We start from the raw sequence: 19,138 nt of genomic DNA on the forward strand, positions 1-19,138 counted from the left end.
CAGTCTTGCTTTGTCACTCAGGCTGGAATATAGTGGCGCAATCTTGGCTCATTTCAACCTTCGCTTCCCAGGTTCAAGCAGTTCTCCTGCCTCAGCCTCCAGAGTAGCTGGGATTACAGGCCTGTGCCACCATACCTGGCTAATTTTTATATTTTTAATAGAGACAGGGTTTCACCATGTTGGCCAGGCTGGTCTCAAACTCTTGACCTCATGATATACCCACTTCGTCCCCCCGAAGCGCTGGGATTACAGGCGTGAGCCAGTGTGCCCGGCCCTTTTCTGGGGAGTTTTTCTAAACTTTCTTGATCACTGGACTAGATTTGGTGTAGGTAGTGCCATAGTGCTCAGCATTTTTCCTGCCCCCTCACACTTGAGGACAACCCTATTCCCCATCTCTAACAGTAACTTCCTGTGGCAGGTTTTGTCAGCCAGGGAGTCATGTCCCTTCAAGCAAGTACCCCAAGTTTTCATTACTTGGTCTTCAACAGCTTAATTATACTAATTATGTTTCATTTTCATGGATGTTTTAACATATTCTCACTATGACAACTCCTTTTCTCACCCTGGATTTTAGGAACAGGGACTATTATGCAATAATGATTTATTTTTTATCATAAATACATGATACTTCTTACTTTCACAATAAATGTAACCAATTAAAATTGGAATCTTTCATAATTTTTATTTTAAAAGTGACTAATATCCTTAGTATATACAATTCAAAAATCACACCAACTTGTCTCCCTGCTGGCAATACCTCACTGAGCCACACAGTGGTGTTTCTCCTCTTTCTAAGTCCAACTACATCCTGTAGTTTCTGTAGTTGAGCGTCAAGGATGTGCTCAGATTTATTTCACCATTGAATACTTGGTTCATAATTAAGAAACTAACACTGGTCAGGCACGGTGGCTCATGCCTGTAATCTCAGCACTTTGGAAGGCCAACGTGGATGAGTCCCGCGGTCAGGAGTTCGAGACCAGCCTGACCAACATGGTGAAACCCTGTCTCTACTGAAAATACAAAAATTAGCCAGGCGTATTGCGTGCACCTGTAATACCAGCTACTCGGGAGGCTGAGGCAGGAGAATTGCTTGAATCCAGGAGGCGGAGGTTGCAGTGAGCTGAGATCGCGTCACTGTACTCCAGCCTGGGTGACAGAGTGAGACTCTGTCTCAAAAAAAAAAAAAATACAAACAAAAAAACAGAAAACAAAAACAAACAAACAAACACTAACACCAAGGTTTCACTTTATCTCTTATATCCTGAAAAAATCTAAGGATAACACTTAAAATAGTTGAACCACACTTCATGATGTTTTTGTACTTTGCTCCATATTTGGTCGTGATTCAACAAGTATTTATGGAATAATGAACTGTGCAGGATATTGTGGGAGAAATGGGGATAAATGAAGGCTGTCATGGCTGTCAAAGGAGATCACTTTAGGCCAAAAATTTGCGACCAGTCTGGGCAACATAGGGAGACCCCATCTCTAAAAAATTTTTAAATTAGCTGGTTGAGGTAGTGCACACCTGTAGTCCCAGCTACTTGGGAAGCTGAGGCAGGAGGATCACTTGAGTGCAGAGTTGGAGGCTGCAGTGAACTATAATAACACCACTGCACTCCAGCCTGGGTGACAGAGCAATCTCTTAAAAAAAAAAAAAAAAGCTTTCATGTCTGATATGTCGCTTTCATGTCACTCCATCTCTTAAAAAAAAAAAATAGCTTTCATGTCTGATATGATTTTTTTGCTATATCCCCACCCAAATCTTGCCTTGAATTGTAATAATCCCCACATGTCAAAGGTGGGGCCAGGTGGAAGTAATTAAATCATGGGCGTGGTTTCCCCCATACTGTTCTTATGGTGGTGAATAAGTCTCACAAGATCTGATATTTTTATAAATGGGAGTTCCACTGCACAAGCTCTCTTGCCTGCAGCCATGTAAGATGTCCCTTTACTCTTCCTTCGTCTTCCACCATGATTGTGAGGCTTCCCCAGCCATGTGGAACTTTGAGTTTATTAAACCTCTTTCCTTTATAAATTACCCAGTCTCAGGTATGTCTTTATTAGCAGCGTGAGAACAGATTAATACAATGTCTAAACCTGATATTATCTCTGGCCAGGATGAGTATAATCGTTACAACTCTGATTCCAGTTGATTCTTTCTAATTTGGGAAATTGTTTTTGATAAATTGAATGTGGCCTCTAGGTTTGAATAATTTATATGCAAGTGCAGATTGTGTACAATTTTAGGCAAACTCAGAAGTTGAGTTGTGTTCATTACCAGATAAAGATGGTCTTACCAGTTTTCCAAATGAGTTAAAATTAAGATATTTTAATTGCTTTGTTTTTTTTTTTTTCTTTTTTCCCCAAAGAGTCTGATCCAGGTGAACACTCATTCTGGAAACTGATTGCTTTACCCAAAGTTGGCCTTCTAGCCTTAGTCATCAACTCACTCAGTTCGTGTTTTGGCTTCCTTGATCCTACTCTGTCTCTCTTTGTTTTGGAGAAGGTAAGTTGCCTGATTGCTGAAGAGTGCTGCATTGTAGCAGGTGGATGTAACTGCTTGTTCTTGGGCCCTGCTCTGTGGAAAGACCCTTGCGTGGCTGGGAGAAGGAGGCAGAATGGACACTACACACCAAGGTAGCCTGTCCGTCTCTGCTGTGCCTGTGAACTAGGGATCTGATTCAGTAAAAATGAAAGAAGTCTTTCACCAAGTGGCCAAAACATTAGTTTCCTTCTTTCCAAGACCTTGCTCATGTCATTGTAGGTCTAGCTTGGGCATCATCCATGCTGCTTAACAAGGATACTTTTCCTCTGTTTGTTTGAATTGCAGTGAGACATTAGGGGTACACAGTAGCTCATTTGATGTAAGATGTGCTTCTTCTGTAACAGATCCCCCCTGGGTCCACTGACTTTTTAGGCTACTTCATATAATCAGATGACTATGGACTGTGTTATTCTAGGATTTGAGAAAGGAACCAAGTATCCCTAGAATTAAAAAATAAAATGTTGAATTCAAAAAGTTTGAAGTCATCGAAATTTGTTCTTAGATATTTTTGAAAAAAATATTATTACTGATACAGTGAAGTCCATTACAAGGTGTGGTAGTGAAAGAGACCAAATGAAATCTACAGGCAGGCAGCCCGGGCGGCGCCTTGAGCCTAGTTAGAAGTTGACCCTACAGGCAGGCAGCCCGGGCGGCGCCTTGAGCCTAGTTAGAAGTTGACCCTACAGGCAGGCAGCCCGGGCGGCGCCTTGAGCCTAGTTAAAAGTTGATGCCGGACCTAACCGATAATGTTATCTATAGATTTCAGATGTTGTATAGACAAGCAATGTGAAAGTCCCTGTCTTGTTCTTTTTCTGTTCTAATTACTAGTGCTTGCCATATATCTCTCAACTTCCTGAGCCCAGTATAAACATATCCCACCATATGTCTCCCCTCCATATATCCCTCAACTTCCTGGGCTCATCCCACCATATGTCTCCCTACCATATATCTTTCAATTCAAAGACTACCATATATCTCAACTTTAGAAGGACACCACCTGGAAAATCCCCGATAAGAACACAGCCGTTTGTGAGAGCACGGGAACCAATAAAAAAAACTGCTAAATGTATAAACTTAAAATGTTAACCAATTGTAATGCTGTAACCTAGAGAATTCCCTCGTTCCTCTGCAACTTTACAAGTCCTGTTTACATTAGGCTATAAAAGGCAAGCGCACGCATTGTTCAGGGCCCTCCTGTATGTTGTGGAACGGAGGGACCAAGTTCGAACTTGCATTAAAGATCCTTGCCGCTTGGCTTTGACTCTGGACTCTGGTGGTCTTTTTCGGGGAACTAACGGTCTGGGCATAACAGTAGTTAATTACACTGGACAATTAATATGTGTTGATAAAAGGCAAAAATGACTAACTTTAGCCCATAATGACTTTGAGGTACTAGATTTAAAATAGCACAGAAACTTAAGTTTCAATATACTTTCTAATATCAATAAAGTGCTAATATGGTCATTTCAAATGCTTTCTGAACATTTACTGATCATAGAATATAAAGATTAAAATTAATTTTTCTTATAATTTTACACTACCCCTTGAAATCACTGAAGACAGTTTGGGGAACTTAACAGGTAAACTTGGAGACTGTTATTTTAGTGCCTGGTCCAAGATTTAGACAGTAATATAATATTGCCTTTAGCCAGTGAGTACCATAAGTTACCCAATGTCAGGCCTCTGAGCCCAAGCTAAGCCATCATAACCCCTGTGACCTGCATGTATACATCCAGATGACCTGGAGCAACTGAAGAACCACAAAAGATGACATTTTACCATTGTGATTTGTTCCGGCCCCACCCCAACTGGTCAATCGACCTTGTGACATTCCTCCCCTGGGCAATGAGTTTTATGATCTCCCCACCCTGCACCTTGTGACCTCCGCCCCTGCCCGTAAGAGATAACCACTTTTAACTTTAATTTTCCACTAGCTACCCAAATCCTATCAAACTGTCCCACCTGTCTCACTTTGCTGACCCCTTTTTCAGACTCAGTCCGCCTGCACCCAGGTGATTAAAAAGCTTTATTGCTCTAATCCATCTTGAATTAATTTTCGTATAAGGGGTAAGGAAAGGATCCAGTTTCAGCTTTCTACTTGTGGCTAGCCAATTTTCCCAGCACCATTTATTAAATAGGGAATCCTTTCCCCATTTCTTGTTTTTGTCATGTTTGTCAAAGATCAGATGGCTGTAGATGTGTGGTATTATTTCTGAGGACTCTGTTCTGTTCCACTGGTCTATTTCTCTGTTGTGGTACCAGTACCATGCTGTTTTGGTTACTGTAGCCTTGTAGTATAGTTTGAAGTCAGGTAGCGTGACGCCTCCAGCTTTGTCCTTTTGACCTAGGATTGTCTTGGCAATGCGGGCTCTTTTTTGGTTCCATATGAACTTTAAAGCAGTTTTTTCCAATTCTGTGAAGAAAGTCATTGGTAGCTTGATGGGGATGGCATTGAATCTATAAATAACCTTGGGCAGTATGGCCATTTTCACGATATTGATTCTTCCTATCCATGAGCATGGTATGTTCTTCCATTTGTTTGTGTCCTCTTTTATTTCACTGAGCAGTGGTTTGTAGTTCTCCTTGAAGAGGTCCTTTACATCCCTTGTAAGCTGGATTCCTAGGTATTTTATTCTCTTTGAAGCAATTGTGAATGGAAGTTCATTCCTGACTTGGCTCTCTGCTTGTCTGTTACTGGTGTATAAGAATGCTTGTGATTTTTGCACATTAATTTTGTATCCTGAGACTTTGCTGAAGTTGCTTATCAGCTTAAGGAGATTTTGGGCTGAGACGATGACACATGCACACGTATGTTTATTGCGGCACTATTCACAATAGCAAAGACTTGGAATCAACCCAAATGTCCATCTGTGACAGACTGGATTAAGAAAATGTGGCACATATACACCATGGAATACTATGCAGCCATCAAAAAGGATGAGTTTGCGTCCTTTGTAGGGACATGGATGCAGCTGGAAACCATCATTCTTAGCAAACTATCACAAGAAGAGAAAACCAAACACCGCATGTTCTCACTCATAGGTAGGAACTGAACAATGAGATCACTTGGACTCGGGAAGGGGAACATCACACACTGGGGCCTATCATGGGGAGGGGGGAGGAGGGAGGGATTGCATTGGGGAGTTATACATGATATAAACGTTATGCACATGTACCCTAGAACTTAAAGTATAATAAAAAATAAAAAAATAAAAAATAAAAAATAAATAAATAAATAAATAAATAAATAAATAAATTAAAAAAAAAAAAAAAGCTTTATTGCTGACACAAAGCCTGTTTGGCGGTCTCTTCACATGGACACGTGTGACACCCATAAGAAAAATGTTTTGTGATTATACTGACACAGTCCATTTAGATCGTCAACAACCTGTATTTTTCAGCTGTTTTTCTGTGCTTTTAAGAAGTTGTGTCTAAACAACGAAAAAAATCTATAACTAATCTCTGGGATATCCAAGTTGTTTGTGTATATCTTATAAGAAATCTTTTTTGTTGTTGTTTCTCAAGAAAATGTAATTTATTTTAAAAAGATGAGGAAGACAGGAGGTTTCCTCATAGATAACTACAATCAACCCATTTGTGGTATGGGAGGTAGTACAGGCCCTTCTTGTTTCTGGCTGATGATGGACTATATCAGAACTTTTTTTTGCTTTTGAGACAGAGTCTTGCTATGTCACCCAGGCTGGAGTATAGTGGCATGATCTCGGCTCACCATAGCCTCTGCCTCCCAGATTCAAGCGATTCTCCTGCCTCAGCCTCCTGAGTAGCTGGGATTACAGGCATGCGCCACCACAGCAGGCTAATTTTTGTATTTTTTAGTAGAGATGGGATTTCATCATGTTGGCCAGGCTTGTCTCAAACTCCTGACCTGAAGTGACCCACCTGCCTCACTCTCCCTAAATGCTGGGATTAACAGGCATGCGCCACCACACCCAGTTTTACATCAGACATTGACTCCCTCAGGGCTATTGGTGGTGCCTCATCACTGCTGCCCCCTTTTTAGGTTGAAGTGCTGCAGCCCATCCCATTACCCAACTCCAACCTAAGAAATCTTTAGAAATTTATTTTCCTCTTTTTCTGAATCAGAAACCCTATGGTTGGAATCCAAAAATCTCTTTTAGCAGGTTCTCCAGGTAATTTTTATGCACATTGAAGTTTGCAAAACATTAGTTTACATATAAAAATGCTCTGAGTTATGGAAGCAAAATAAGTTTAATGCCAAAGGCTACAAAGAAAAAATCTACTCTTCTGACTTCTGGTTAGGTTGTCCTCCCATAGAGAAAAAGTAACGCATTTTCAAAGGTAAGATGAAAATTAGGACAATGCAGAATATTATTAGTAGACTCATGGTAATAAGAGCTAAAGAAATGGTAGAAGGAAAAGAGGGATGTTTACTTAAAAATGACTTAATTATGTAACTTTAATATAGGATTTCTTTTACAGTTTAATTTACCAGCTGGATATGTGGGACTAGTATTCCTGGGTCTGGCACTGTCCTATGCCATCTCTTCACCACTATTTGGTCTCCTAAGTGATAAAATGCCAGTACGTACACTTAATTTATATTTGAGTCACTTTTGCATGTTTAGAGCAGTGGTTTTCCAATTGTTCCTTTGGAACTCTAGGGGTGCACTGGTTAGACTTGATATATTCAATTGGACTAGGGACAGGTTGCAGTATCTTCTGTCATCCTAAGGGTCAGCTATCACACTAAACCAATTCACTTTAAATTGCTTCACCTGGGAAAAGAGGCCGAGTCTGATGCTTAAAAAAAAAAAAAAAAAAAAAAAAAAAAAAAAGGGCCGGGCGCGGTGGCTCAAGCCTGTAATCCCAGCACTTTGGGAGGCCGAGACGGGTGGATCACGAGGTCAGGAGATCGAGACCATCCTGGCTAACACGGTGAAACCCCGTCTCTACTAAAAATACAAAAAACTAGCCGGGCGAGGTGGCGGGCGCCTGTAGTCCCAGCTACTCCGGAGGCTGAGGCAGGAGAATGGCGTGAACCCGGGAGGCGGAGCTTGCAGTGAGCTGAGATCCGGCCACTGCACTCCAGCCTGGGCGACAGAGCAAGACTCCGTCTCCAAAAAAAAAAAAAAAAAAATTGGATTAGACTTTCTTTTTCTAATTTCTTCCCCCAACATTGTCATCCAGACTGGAAGGCAGTGGCGCGATCATAGCTTACTGCAGCCTTGAACTCTTGGTCTCAAGTGATCCTCCTGCATCAGCCTCCTAGGTAGCTGGGATTATAGGCATGTGCCACCACATCCGGCTCCTAGATTAGACTCTCTAAAGGAAAAAACTCTTTTGATGTAAAAAAAATGGATTGATCTTAATAAATAGGGCAAAGTCCTAGAGGCTATTACAGACTTGATCAAACTGAGAGATTTCTTCTTTAGGAGGAGATAATTTAGATTTTCTGTGTGAGTGAAAAAATTGACCACATAAACATGCACTGGTTATCTCATAGCCTTTCTGTTTAAAAAAAAAAAAAACCCCTTCTGTTCTCTTTCAACCAGGTTTAAACCATTCGTACAGATGATGAGAGCACAGAATTAGTACTGCTAGTCAAATCTTAAACTTCTGTGGTTTTAGGGCTTATATTTTGCATTTCCCTTCATTTCATTTGCATATTTATTTATCAAGAACTGATTTACTTGCAGATTACTTAGTAACCCAGATGTCAAAAAGCAAGTATCTTAAACAGTGTTTGGAGCTTGGTTTTCAGACATAATCTTACATAACTGAGCGGATATGGTACCCCTGTAATTTTTGTCCTGATTCAAGTAGTTTAGAAGGGATAGTTTTACTGGATACAATCTTAGTCCATTCAGGGTACTGTAATGAAATACCATAAACTGAGAGGATTTATAAACAATAGAAATTTATTTCTCACAATTGGGGAGACCAAAATGTCCAAGATTAAGGCACTGGTAGATCTGAGGTCTGATGAGGGCCTGTTGCCTGGCACACAGATTGTCATCTTTCACTGTAACCTCACCATGATGGAACAGGCAAGGTAGCTCTCTGTGGCCTCTTGTATAGGGATACGAATCCTATTCATGAAGGCTGCACCTTCATTACCTAATCACCTCCCAAAGGCTCACCTCCAGATACCATCACATTGGGTGTTAAGATTTAATGTATAAATTTTGGGGGGATATAAGCATTCAGTCTCTAGCAGGTAATTTTTTAATGATGTGATTTTTCTAGGTATTGTAACTATTAATACCTGGTGGGGGTTTTTTTTTGTAGTCACTGTTTTTTTTTTTGACAGAATCTTGCTCTGTTGCCCAGGATGGAGTACAGTGGTATGATCTTGGCTCACTGCAACCTCTGCCTCCCAGGTTCAAGCAATTCTCCTGCCTCAGCCTCCTGAGTAGCTGGGATTACAGACGTCTACCACCACGCCTGGCTAATTTTCGTGCTTTTTTTAGTAGAGACTGGGTTTTACCATGTTGGCTAGGCTGGTCTCAAACTTGTGAGCTCAAGCAATCTTCTGACATCGGCCTCCCAGACTGTTGGGATTATAGGTGTGAGCCATTGCGCCTGGCTGGTCATTGCATTTTATAGTTAGTTTTTTTGTTGTTATATTTGTAATAGTTCCTCATGTGCAAAATCTGATTTGCAATACACTCCCCTGCTAAGATATCTTTGTCCTTTGTTCACTTTCTGTCTTGTTATATATCGTCCTTGCTTGAGAGTTTATCGTCTCCTTATTTTCCCACTGCTGTAATCCCAGCACTTTGGGAGGTCAAGGCAGGTGGATCACGAGGTCAGGAGATTGAGACCATCCTGGCTAACATGGTAAAACCCCGTCTCTACTAAAAAAACACAAAAAAATTAGCCAAGTGTGGTGGCGGGCACCTGTAGTCCCAGCTACCCGGGAGGCTGAGTCAGGAGAATGTCGTGAACCCGGGATCGCACCACTGCACTCCAGCCTGGGTGACAAAGCGAGACTCCGTCTCAAAAGCATAAAAAATAAAATAAATAATAAATAAATAATAAATAAGTAAATAAATGTAAAGTTTTGTTTTCTTCATTGTATTGGGGTTTTTGAATATCATGATTTGTGTTTTTTACTAATGTTTTATATTGTTTGATTATGGAGGGTCTTTGGCTCTAAGACTCATTTTGACTCTCTTTCTCCTTACCAGCCTCTAAGGAAATGGCTTCTGGTGTTTGGCAACTTAATCACGGCTGGGTGCTACATACTCTTAGGGCCTGTCCCAGTCTTGCATATTAAAAGGTAGTTTTTTTTCTTCTTCTGTATGTTTGGCTAAATAACATTAGGAATTATTTCAAAAAATTTTGTTTTAACACTGATACAGTTTAGTATTTGGAATATTAATATTTAAATAATTAACTTTAGTACTCTATTGAATTGTTAGGCTGACAATATTTTACCCTACTAGAAGCTAGCAGTGGGAGAAGCAGAAAAAAATGCATAAAATCTGTCTCAAATGACAAAAATGCGTATTCTCCTTCTGTATTTCAATTGTACATACTTGTTTATACTTTCTTTTTAAAACAGAATTTGTTGCTACTTACCTTTACTTGATAGTTCTTAGAATATATTTTTGTTTTTTTCTATTCTTTTTCCTTAAGGCAGGGACCAAATCTGTTTTTGTTTCTGTATCATCCTTAGCATGTAGTAGCTGCCTATTAAACCTTGCTTAATGTAATTTAGTTGCTAAAATAAACTGAACTTCTTAGACCTTTTCAGGTACTTCTGGGATAAAACATAGTAACATGGAAAGGAAGGGATTTCAGAGTCCTTCAGACTTGAGTTTACGTTTTGGCTTTGCCATGTACTAGTAAGCAAACCACTTAACTTCCAAGAGCCTCAGTTTTCTCATCTACAAAAAGGAGCTAATAATAGTACTTACATCACAAGGATTAAATCTGGTAACATATATTAAGTAACTGGCACAGTCTCCTCATATGGAACAAATGTGTTTCCTGACTCTTCTTTTACCTCTTTCCTTCTATGCCATTTTTAAATTAATTGAAGTTCAAAGCCAAGTGATTGGAAGAACAGTATTAGTACTGAAATTTTCACCAATTTTTTTTTTTTTTTTTTTTTTTTGGGACGGAGTCTAGCTCTGTCGCCCAGGCTGGAGTGCAGTGGCCGGATCTCAGCTCACTGCAAGCTCCGCCTCCCGGGTTCATGCCATTCTCCTGCCTCAGCCTCCCGAGTAGCTGGGACTACAGGCGCCTGCCACCTCGCCCGGCTAGTTTTTTGTATTTTTAGTAGAGACGGGGTTTCACCGTGTTAGCCAGGATGGTCTCGATCTCCTGACCTCGTGATCCGCCCGTCTCGGCCTCCCAAAGTGCTGGGATTACAGGCTTGAGCCACCACGCCCGGCCAATTTTCACCAATTTTGAAGGGATTTTGTCTGGTGAGAAGAAGCCAGGTTGGCTCCAGACATGTGATATATATAACCAAAGGACCAAAAAGATGGAGATATCAGGATGAATTCCCCCCAGACCCCACAAAAACTGTAAGGAGCTAAAAGGCACTCTCACTGAAGGAAATGGATTAGATGGGAATGGGAATGAGACTAGGCACATAATCAGTGAAAATAACGTATCTGGGATCCTCACTTCCTTAGCATTAAGCTTTGTGTTTCTTAAAATGCTAATGTTTTGCTTTGTATTTGTTTTCTCCAAAACCCTTTTGCAGTCAGCTTTGGCTGCTGGTGCTGATATTAGTTGTAAATGGCATCTCTGCCGGAATGAGTATAATTCCAACTTTCCCGGAAATTCTCAGTTGTGCACAGTAAGTTACTTCCATTGCTTGAAGAGCTGTATTGTGAATAAGTAGTAAGTATCACAGGCTTTCTTGAATTTCTCAGTTTTGCAACATGTTGGATATTTTTGCCCCAATGTCAAATCTTCATGATTTTGTAGCATATGATACCATGATATAAATAGTAATAATACACTAATAGAAATGATCATATACATTAATAGCTAAAATGGGTTGTGGACAGATATCTGGCTTGATGTATGCCTCAGTATGTATGTAATTATGAAAAGCTAAAGCAAAATAGATAGGTCTCAGCATTGTTCCTCTTTCTTTCATGGAGGAGGTCCATGAGAGAGCCTAGAGTGACCAGCATGTGTCACCTGGTCATCATTCTTTTGTTTAATAGGTGTGATGATGAAGAGCACTAAGTACTATGGCTGTGCTGGGTCAGTTCAATAGTTCTCATGGGAATAAGGAGCTATCTCTGTTTTTTTAAAGTTGTCTTTGTTCTCTTTCCATCTTCATCTCATTTTAAGAATTTCTTAATTGTATATTTTTATAAGTATTTAATGCAAACAAGCCATGCTTCTTAATATCATATATATGTAGAAGAATTATTTCTAGAAAACCATGGACTAAATGTAACTATGAAAATTCTTGCCGGGCGCGGTGGCTCAAGCCTGTAATCCCAGCACTTTGGGAGGCCGAGACGGGCGGATCACGAGGTCAGGAGTTCGAGACCATCCTGGCTAACACAGTGAAACCTCGTCTCTACTAAAAAATACAAAAAAACTAGCGGGCGAGGTGGCTGGCGCCTGTTGTCCCAGCTACTTGGGAGGCTGAGGCAGGAGAATGGCATAAACCCGGGAGGCGGAGCTTGCAGTGAGCTGAGATCTGGCCACTGCACTCCAGCTCGGGCGACAGAGCAAGACTCCGTCTCAAAAAAAAAAAAAAAAAACGAAAATTCTTTTAAATTAGATTTGCTTTTTATCTCAGAAGTGGAGTGTTCTTGCTGTTGGTTTTTTCCAGATTATCCTTGGTTTATCTTAATTGATCTATCATACAATTTTTTCTTTCACACAGGTTTTCCTTTTAATAATGGATACACTCATGTCTCTTTTTGCAGTGAAAATGGGTTTGAAGAAGAATTAAGTACATTGGGACTTGTATCAGGTCTTTTCAGTGCAATGTGGTCAATTGGGTGAGTAGTCATTTAATTTCTTTCTTTTTTTTGAGATGGAGCTTCACTCTCGTCACCCAGGCTGGAGTGCAATGGTACAATTTTGGCTCACTGCAACCTCCACCTCCCAGGTTCAAGAGATTCTTCTGACTCAGCATCCTGAGTAGCTCAGATTACTGGTGCCCGCCACCACATCTGGCTAATTTTTGTATTTTTAGTAGAGACAGGGTTTCAACATGTTGGCCAGGCTGGTCTTGAACTCCTGACCTCAGGTGATCTGCCTGCCTTGGCCTCCCAAAGTGCTGGGATTACAGGCATGAGCCACTGTGCCCAGCATCATTTAATTTCATTCATACTTGCAAGATGGAAAATATTAATACTGTCCCTATTTTAGTTGATGAAGAAATTGAAACACTGAGAGATCAGATGAGTTTCTCAAAGACAAACAGTTCCTCTAGGGGAAAGCCAGAGTTCTAATCCATACCCTCTCACTCAACAATCAATGCCTATACCAACAGTTTAATACTTAGTCAAAATGGTTTCATATACTTTATCTTATTTAAGTGATATTTATGAGTTCCTTTAATAGAAACATGTCTCTAATTTTTACAGTTTATTCATTCATTCATTTGTTTATTTTTACCTTCTACCAGAAGGGTAACTATGCTAACCAATGTAATATATTGTTTTGAATTGAGTTATATTAGTTGCAATTACTGAGAATAGAATAATATAAAGAATTTTTTAAACCTGTTTCATCTTTTTTATTTTTATGTAAGCCATCTACTTTTCAGAAGCAGTAATAATTTCACAATTGTTAAAAAATTTTGAATGTCATTATCAGGTAGAATTATTTTCTTTTACTGAATGCTGTGTCCAGGAATTAGTTTTTTCGTTGGTACTTATCTTCCAATTTTATGAATACTTACAGTTGAAGGATCATGTATTTTTTTATGAAGTAATTATTTATTTTTTGCACTATTGAATACTTTCTTTCTATTGTTAGTGCTTTCTTAGGACCAACGCTGGGTGGATTTCTGTATGAGAAAATTGGTTTTGAATGGGCAGCCGCTATACAAGGTTTATGGGCTCTGATAAGTGTGAGTAATCAGTCTTTTATTTTCATTTTCCTTATATTTGTGGAAAAACCTGACTTGGAAAATTCACATTAATCAGTACTTTTAATTGTGTTTAAGGGATTAGCCATGGGCTTGTTTTATCTACTGGAGTATTCAAGGAGAAGAAGGTATGGTCAATTTGGGGGCTTTTTTCTCTCTTTAAAAGTTAGCCAGTGCAAGTGGAAAATAAATAACATTTTACGTTTATTCTTTCAGTCCGTGGATTTCTAGGCACTCTGAGGCTCATCAGTTGGTAGATACTCTTTTAATTTTTATTTTTTGAGATGGTGACTTGCTCTGTCACCCAGACTGGCATGCAGTGGCACAATCTCAGCTCACTGCAACCTCTGCCTCCTGGGTTCAAGCGATTCTCCTGCCTCAGCCTCCCACGTAGCTGAGATTACAGGTGTGGGCCACCATGCCCTGTTAATTTTTGTATTTTTAGTAGAGACAGGATTTCACCATGTTGGCCAGGCTGGTCTCAAACTCCTGACCTCAAGTGATCTGCCCACCTTGGCCTCCCTAGGATTACAGGCGTCAGCCACCGCGCCCAGGCAGTAGATACTTTTTAAAAAAGATAGTTGGATGGAGATACAGGTACTGGTTTTTTGTTTGTTTGTTTGTTTGTTTTTAAGATGAGAAATATTGATATTCATCTCTTCTTTCCTTCAATGTAGGTCTAACTCTCAAAACATCCTCAGCACGGAAGAGGAACGAACTACTCTCTTGCCTAATGAAACCTTGCCTAATGAAACCTAGTCTGATGGATCCTGGATTGATACAAAGTTGAGAAATGAATGCTTCTGGCCTTAAACATCACTGTAGGAAGGGTTTTTAAAATTTTACGCACAAAACTCCATGGACCCCATGCCAGCGTCTTGGAAGTGTCAATGTGTTTTTGGATGATCTTGTATTGGGTTGTACTTACTGTGATACTGAAAAGCAGTCCTGCTGAACTAGCTATATTTGAAATATTAAGTATGAAAGGGGTAATTAAAAACAAGCAAAACAAAACAAAACAAAACTTAGTTTTTAAGTGACCAAACTTGTCCTTGAAGATGTTGTTATTAACTTGAGTTCGTTCTCATTTCCTCTGTTTATTTTTTATTCTGAGTACACTAATTCTGTGAATGTACTTTTTTATGAACAGGGAAATAAATGAACTAATTTGATATGCTCTAAATGTATAAAGGTGCTTCAAAATATATAGAAACATTACTATGAAATCAGTTTTTAAAATATATACTTTCTGTTTGTCCTGAGGTTTTTCAGTCTTGTTCAAAAGGTCTAAGAATTCTTGCCTGCCATACAGAAACTCTCTAGCACTCCCTGGCTTTAAGCTTTTCTAAAAATTCTGTTTGTGTGAAAAGTACAAGAATAACAATACTTACAACTTCCATTATTGTAACTTACGTTCACTTATGATCTGGATTTATAAACATTACTTGGTATAATATTGTTCATTTCCTTTAATGTCTCTGTTTTTTGGTTCTGCCATCTGTCTTGTTTTTGTTTTTATCCATATTCTTGGTAGATGTATTTCATCCCTAGAGCAGGTCAGCCTCCTTCCCCTAATACAAATGCTTGTTTTGTTAGGGAAGGGCTTCCTCCAACTTCGTGTGAAATCCATGATGTTGTTGAAGTGAATAAATGTCTACTGTGTAACTCTCATGCTTCTTGACCTATTTTCATGGTGTAGTAGCCACACTTACAGTAATTTTTTAAAGGAAGAAATGGTTTTATGTATTCATTCAAAAATATCTTTTGAATGTCTTCTCTGGGCTGACACTGTGCCAGATGCTAGGGATTTGGCTGTGATCAAGATAAACACAATTTCTGCTTTTATGTAACTTATACTGGTGGAAGAGACAAACAACAAGTAAATATCAGACTCTCCAGTTATCTTACAGAAATGCTAAGATGGAAAAAAAAATGGTGATGTGATTAGTTGGCTGGGGTTGTTTAGATGTGAGTGCCTAATTTGAAAAAGTCCATGGAAGTGCAACCTTTGAGTTGAGATCTGAAGGAGGATAATGTAGCCAGCATTCATTCATTCTGACAGAGGACAGTCCGTAGTATGTGCACAAGGGCTTGACATGGTCAAAGATGTGGCTCAGTCTGCTGGCTGGAGTCTAGTAAACTGGAGGTGATGCCAGAATCTGATTCTGTCTGCATGTGGACAGTGAGTGGGGATAGGGATGGTAAATGGGAATGGAGGGGGAACCTTGGAAGATTTGAGAGACAATAATGGTTTAGACCAGGGAGTTGGTGATGGAGAGAAAAGGCTCTATCTGGGAGTGGAACCAACAGAACGTGCTGATGTGGAGGGAGGAGAGAGGAATCTAGGAGGACTCCTAGGTTTTGGCTTGCGGGTGTGGGTGGATGGTGGTGACTCAGTGAATCGGGGAAGAAGAGGAGCAAAATGGATCCTGAAGTGGCAAAAGTTCAAGCCGCCATGGTTTGTCATTGCACACCACCGAAACCAAAAATATGGAAAAGGAAGAAAATACCAAGGGTTGGAGAGGATGGCTTTGGAAGACTGCCTGGTATTGAGTGTCAAGACTGGATGTACATCTGTCTTGTGATCTCTTCATTTCCCTGTCCCCTCAAGCCTTTCACTCTTGAACCTGCAGAGGGTGATCCAATGTGAGGAGGACAAATGGCCTGCAGTTCCCTTCCCAGAGCAGTGCCAGGACAGAATGTGATCCTGGCCCCCTGCACCGGCTCTCTGGGGAGAGAACTTCCTTCATTCCCATTCCCAATGTGCTGCTCTCAATACTTCCTTTGGATAGCATTGTATTTAAAGATGCTATGTACAAAACCCAATTTACCCCTTTTTCATTTTGAAATTTTGCAAGTATTAAGATAAGTGGGCTGGGAGCAGTGGCTCACGCCTGTAATCCCAGCACTTTGGGAGGGCAAGGTGGATGGATCACGAGGTCAAGATATCGAGACCATCCTGGTGAAACCCCATCTCTACTAAAAATACAAAAGTTAGCTGGGAATGGTAGTGCATGCCTGTTGTCCCAGCTACTTGGGAGGCTGAGGCAGGAGAATTGCTTGAACCCAGGAGGCAGAGGTTGCAGTGAACCGAGATCACACCACTCCACTCCAGCCTGGTGACAGAGCAAGACTCCGTCTTAAAAAGAGAAAAAAAAAAAAAAGATAAGCGACAGAAAAGTTTCAAAATACGAGAAAAGACAGAGGAAAGAACACTTTGAACAAGGAAACCAAAAGGCAGGTCAAAACTATCAGAGGAAATCTCTGTGTATGTGTTTATATTTTTATATATTTATAGTCTTCTAAATGCAATGAGACTGAGTAGCTTAAAAGAACCTTTTTAATAACGAGAATATTTTATATAACCAAATGTGGAATATGTTAGTAATAAAAGATATCTTTTATGTTAAGATCATATTGCAAACTATACATTATAATATGATATGTAAATCAATCCAAAGGAAAACTATAAAGGATAAATACAAATCACAGATCTTTTTTAAAAATTAAACTTTAACAATTTTGAGATAATTGTTAATTCATGTGCAGTTGTAAGAAATAATAGAAAAATATCATGAGTATTCTTTCCCCGGTTTTCACCAATGGTAACATCTTGCAGAACTATAGTACAATAGCACAACCAGGATACAGAACACTCCCATTGCCGTTTTCTTCATGTTGCCTTTTTGTAGCCACATCCACTTCCCTCCCATCTTCACTTCTGGCAGCCCCTAATCTCTTCTCCATTTCTATCATCTGGTCATTTTAAGAAACGTATAAATTAAATCATATTGTATGAAACTTTTTGGATTGACTTTTTTCAGTCAGCATAATGCCCTTGATTCTATTGGCATTGTTGCATGTATCAATAGTTCAGTTCTTTAAACTGCTGAGTGGTATTCCATTGGGTGGCTATATGACACAATGGAATACTACTTTATTTGTTACAAATAAAGCTGCTATGAACATTTAGAAACAGATTTTTTTTTTTTTTTTTTTCCAGGAACTAGGGTAGAGGGTGGGGTACCAAGCATAAGACTTCATTTCTCACCGGGCGTGGTGGCTCACGCCTGTAATCCCAGCATTTTGGGAGGGTGTGGTGGTCAGATCATGAGATCAGGAGATCGAGACCATCCTGGCTACCACGACGAAGCCCTGTCTCTACTAAAAATACAAACATTAGCCAGGCGTGGTAGAGGGTACCTGTAGTCCCAGCTACTTGGGAGGCTGAGGCAGGAGCATGGCGTGAAGCCGGGAGGCGGAGGTAGCAGTGAGCCGAGATCGCGCCACTGCACTCCAGCCTGGGCAATAGCGAGAGATTCTGTCTCAAAAAAAAAAAAAAAGACTTCATTTCCCTGGAATAAATGCCCAGCAATACAACTGCTGGGTTGCGTGATAACTGCATGATTAGTTTGTTTGTTTTCAACTAATTTATTTTAGATAAGAAACTTGATTTTGACAATAAATATTAAATATCATACATTAATTAAATATCTGACTGGGCCTGGTGGCTCATGCCTGTAATTCCAGCACTTTGGGAGGCCGAGGTGGGCGGATCACCTGAGGTCAGGAGTTCAGGAACAGCCTGGCAAACATGGTGAAGCTCCGTCTCTACAAAAAATACAAAAATTAGCTGGGCATGGTGGCACACACCTGTAATCCCAGCTACTCAGGAGGCTGAGGTGAGAGAGTCACTTGAACCTGGGAGAAGGAGGTTCCAGTGAGCCGGAGATCACGCCACTGCACTCCAGCATGGGCAACAGAGCAAGACTCTGTCTCAAAAAAAAATAAAATAAAATAATCCTATTTATTTATTTTTTAATGATCAAGATTTAAATATGTCACAGATACCTTCTCTAACCTAGCTGGAAAAGACGTAGGTAATAAATTCTTATATAGGCAATTAATTTTCATTAAGTGCAATTAATAATTGAGAAATATCTCTACACATTCTTATCAGAAGGAAATTATCCACAGGGTAGTCCCATGATACTCACCTTTTCTTTGGTATCACTGTCACATGACCCTGTTTTATGAAACAAACCCACAAGAGGGGGAGGCTCAGACACAACATATTTACATGGAGAAGCTAAAATGTTATTTAAAGTATTAACAAAGGAAACTAAAGTCTGCACAGCCAGTCTTCGTTAAGAGCAGCTTGCAACTCCTAAATATTTGCACTAGTTTCTTTCAGAAAACCTACAGCCAAACTTCTAACCCCAGCTTACTTATAGTTGAGTATTATAAGGGACCACCTAGGAAAACATGATGTCATAACAAATTTTGACTTGTAGTTCAGTGCAATTTTCTCATCAGTACTAAAACAATTCAGAGTGTATTTCATGTCGACAAAAGGTCAACAATAGCACACCAGACACAAAAAGCAGTATATCATATCATTTGTAAGTTTTTATCAGTCAAGACAAAAATTGAATACCAAACCAGGCAAGTAACATTATTGTAAATTTAAAAAATGACAGCCATGAAATCAGTTGTTGCATAAATACAGGTAGGTTTCTTTTTTT

At 39.8% G+C, this 19,138-nt stretch overlaps 1 protein-coding gene across 9 annotated transcripts in view; it reads left to right on the forward strand.

Moving 5' to 3' along the window:
• The window catches only part of SLC18B1 (solute carrier family 18 member B1), a 32,141-nt gene extending 16,857 nt beyond the window's left edge, over positions 1–15,284 (forward strand). For 4 of the 9 annotated variants that reach the window (XM_033235417.1, XM_033235423.1, XM_033235424.1 and 1 more), the window contains 8 exons: positions 2,373–2,509; positions 7,010–7,111; positions 9,721–9,812; positions 11,250–11,345; positions 12,442–12,516; positions 13,502–13,595; positions 13,692–13,741; positions 14,291–15,284. In XM_033235417.1, coding sequence (XP_033091308.1) covers positions 2,373–2,509; positions 7,010–7,111; positions 9,721–9,812; positions 11,250–11,345; positions 12,442–12,516; positions 13,502–13,595; positions 13,692–13,741; positions 14,291–14,372 — 728 coding nt within the window. In that variant the 3' untranslated portion in view covers positions 14,373–15,284. The remainder of the gene's footprint in view (positions 1–2,372; positions 2,510–7,009; positions 7,112–9,720; positions 9,813–11,249; positions 11,346–12,441; positions 12,517–13,501; positions 13,596–13,691; positions 13,742–14,290) is intronic. The other 5 variants (XM_033235415.1, XM_033235420.1, XM_033235418.1 and 2 more) reach the window with 5 other exon arrangements.
• The last annotated feature ends 3,854 nt before the right edge of the window (positions 15,285–19,138 follow it).

This window comes from Trachypithecus francoisi, unplaced genomic scaffold (assembly GCF_009764315.1).
Source record: "Trachypithecus francoisi isolate TF-2019V2 unplaced genomic scaffold, Tfra_2.0 Lachesis_group15, whole genome shotgun sequence".
Taxonomy (NCBI): Eukaryota; Metazoa; Chordata; class Mammalia; order Primates; family Cercopithecidae; genus Trachypithecus; species Trachypithecus francoisi.